General features: G+C 51.9%; 1 protein-coding gene across 1 annotated transcript in view; it reads left to right on the forward strand.

The window, feature by feature from the left end:
• DRAXIN (dorsal inhibitory axon guidance protein) overlaps positions 1-2976 on the forward strand; it is a 15420-nt gene that overhangs the window by 7517 nt on the left and 4927 nt on the right. The window contains exon 5 of the mRNA XM_017887916.1: positions 1078-1167. Within this exon, the coding sequence (XP_017743405.1) occupies positions 1078-1167 (90 nt within the window). The remainder of the gene's footprint in view (positions 1-1077; positions 1168-2976) is intronic.

Consider the following 2976-nt stretch of genomic DNA (forward strand, 5'->3'; position numbering starts at 1 on the left):
AAAAAAAATTAACCAACCAGGCTTGGTGGTGTGCGCCTGTGGTTCCAGTTATTCGGGAGGCTAAGGCAGCCTCGGGGGTCAAGGCTGCAGCGAGATGTGATCGCACCACTGTACTCCAGCTTGAGTGACAAAGCAAGACCCTGTCTCAACAAAACAAAACAAAAAGTGCCACAGATTTTTTGGGGGGTGGGCTAGGGGTGGGAAACACTTGTGAATGATGAGGGGGGAGGAAGCTGGATTGGATGGGGGAAGCTTCAGACACCAAGCTGTAATCCCAGCACTTTGGGAGGCATTCCAGTGCAGAGGTGGCCTGTTAAACAAGGCGCATGCTGAGGAGAAATGGCTGGGCCCCAGAACCCCCATGCCAGTCATTGGCAGGGGCTGCTGGGAACAGCCTGCCATGGGCGGAGGTGGCCCTGAAGTTGTACCAGCTGGAGGCCGCCAGCAAGCGCTTTCCCCAGGAGAGATCCCAGTGGCATACCTCCACGGCACGACGATTGTTAGATCGATGACCAGAATATTCCACAGAACAGCAACTAAACCAGCAATTAGCATCGTATAAGGCAGACCACCAGCTCCTTGACAGGCTGCTTCATTCCCAAACCATTGTTTTCACCCTGGGCACAAAGAAAAGGCCCATGTTTGGGCCGACTGGACGGTCGCTCTGGGAGCTGGCTCTGTGGCAGGTGCCCAGGGCTTCAGTTTCCCCATCTGTCAAAAGAGGACGTTGGTGATGGGGATCCTGAGGTCCCTCCCAGCACTGAGCTGACTCCACACCTGGCAGCCCCCAGCTGTTCTGGTCTCTCTGGGAGGAGACCTCACACCACCTTCACTCTTCCCGTGATCAGTCAGTTGCCTATCTGAGGCAGCTGGGGTCTCTGCCGCCGACCCTTGGGGGCCTCGGCCATGACATCCGTCTGGGGTTCCACCCAGGAGCCTTGCACACCAGATGGCCCACCCCGCCAGGGCACAGCCTGCCACAGAGATGATGGATCTCTTGTCCAGTAGGACGGAGTGCAGGACTGTGGGGAGGGGCGGCTTGGGGCGGCTGACTGCGCGCGCTCTCTGTGTTGGCAGGGACTTGCTGCGACCTGCGGGAGCATCTCTGCACACCCCACAACCGAGGCCTCAACAACAAATGTTTCGATGACTGCATGTGTGTGGAAGGTGGGTCCAGACTCCTTTGCAGGGGGCTCCCCATGCTCTGAGAACCACAAAGCCTCCCTTTCTTGAAGCTGGTTCTGCACTGAGTGGGGGACAAGCTTTCCCGGCAGAGGGTGGATCAGGGACCTGCGGCGGGGGAGTAGGTGGGAGAATCCCTCGGGAGCCGAAGACGTGAGCAAGAACAGCTTTATCAGTGCCTTCCCAATCTGTGAACTCATTTAGTCCCTATTCTTGGCATCGTTTCTCAGATTTGCTTTTCTCAACTTTTGAAATACAAGCTGGCGCAATCTCCCACTATCTGGAGGAGGGAGAAGGGAGGAGACAGGAGCACATCTCTTTAAATTAGATCCAGCCTCAGAAGGCTGCCGCTTTCACACCAGAATTCTATCCCAGGGGAGGCACTGAAGTGTGATAATGGGGTGGGGGTGGGTTTCCCAGCATGTCCCAGGGAAGGATGCACTTGGCCAGCTGCCTCTTTAACTTCTTTGTGCCCCCATCTTGCCTAGGTGTGCTGGGCTCCGTGTTGAGCACTTTCCTACTGAAATCCCCATGACCACCCATAGAAAGGGGCTATGATGATCCCCACTACACAAATAAGCAAACCGGGGCACCGAAAGCTTAATGATGCCCAAACTTACACAGCCAGGAAAGTGGGAGAAGTAGTTTCAGGGTTTTTTGTTTTGTTTTGTTTTTGAGATAGGGTTTTACTCTGTCACCCAGGCTGGAGTGCAGCGGTACAATTTTGGCTCACTGCAACCTCTGCCTTCCAGGCTTAGGTGATCCTCCCATCTCAGCCCCGCAGGTAGCTCTGACTACAGGCCCATGCCACCAGCCCAGATAATTTTTGTATTTCTGTTAGAGGCTGGGTTTTGCCATGTTCCCCAGGCTGGTTTCAAACTCCTGACCTCAAGTGATCCACCTGCCTTGCCCTCCCAAAGTTCTGGGATTACAGTCATGAGTCACCACACCTAGCCAGTTGCAATTTTTTTGTTTTTTTTTTTTTTTTTGAGACGGAGTCTTGCTCTGTCGCCCAGGCTGGAGTGCAGTGGCATGATCTCGGCTCACTGCAAGCTCCACCTCCTGGGTTCACGCCATTCTCCTGCCTCAGCCTCCCGAGTAGCTGGGACTACAGGCACCCACCACCACGCCCGGCTGTTTTTTTTTGTTGTTGTTGTTGTTGTTGTTTTTTGTATTTTTGGTAGAGACGGAGTTTCGCTGTGTTAGCCAGGATGGTCTCGATCTCCTGACCTCATGATCTGCCCGCCTCGGCCTCCCAAAGTGCTGGGATTACAGGCTTGAGCCACCGCGCCCGGCCCAGTTTCAATTTTTTATTCTGCAAAATTTCAAATATATACTAAAGTAGTCAGAATAGTGTAATGAACGCCCATTTCTCTTCACTCTGCTTCAGTGCATGCCAACTCGTGGCCAATCTCTGTCTGTCATTTCTCACACGCTTTCCTTATTCCGACATGATTTCTAAGCAACTCCTAGGAGCTTACAGGTATTTCATCCGTGAATATTTTAGTGTGTACCTCTGAAAGACAAGTACTCTTTTAAAAACAAAATGCCAAACATGAATGATAATTAATCCGTTCCATCCAATATCCAATCAGCATTCACATCTCCTGGATGGGGAATTGGAGCTCAGCCCCTCTGTAGACCTGAGATACGTGTCCTGTTCTGTTCACATTAGCCTCAGAGATTATCTCCCATGATCCTGCCACTGCACTCCAGCCTGGATAATGGAGCAAAACCCTGTCTTGAAAATGATAGTAATAAATCTTTTTCTTTTTTTTTTTTTTTTTTTTTTTT

The sequence above is a fragment of the Rhinopithecus bieti genome, unplaced genomic scaffold (assembly GCF_001698545.2).
Source record: "Rhinopithecus bieti isolate Rb0 unplaced genomic scaffold, ASM169854v2 scaffold_16234, whole genome shotgun sequence".
Lineage (NCBI taxonomy): Eukaryota > Metazoa > Chordata > Mammalia > Primates > Cercopithecidae > Rhinopithecus > Rhinopithecus bieti.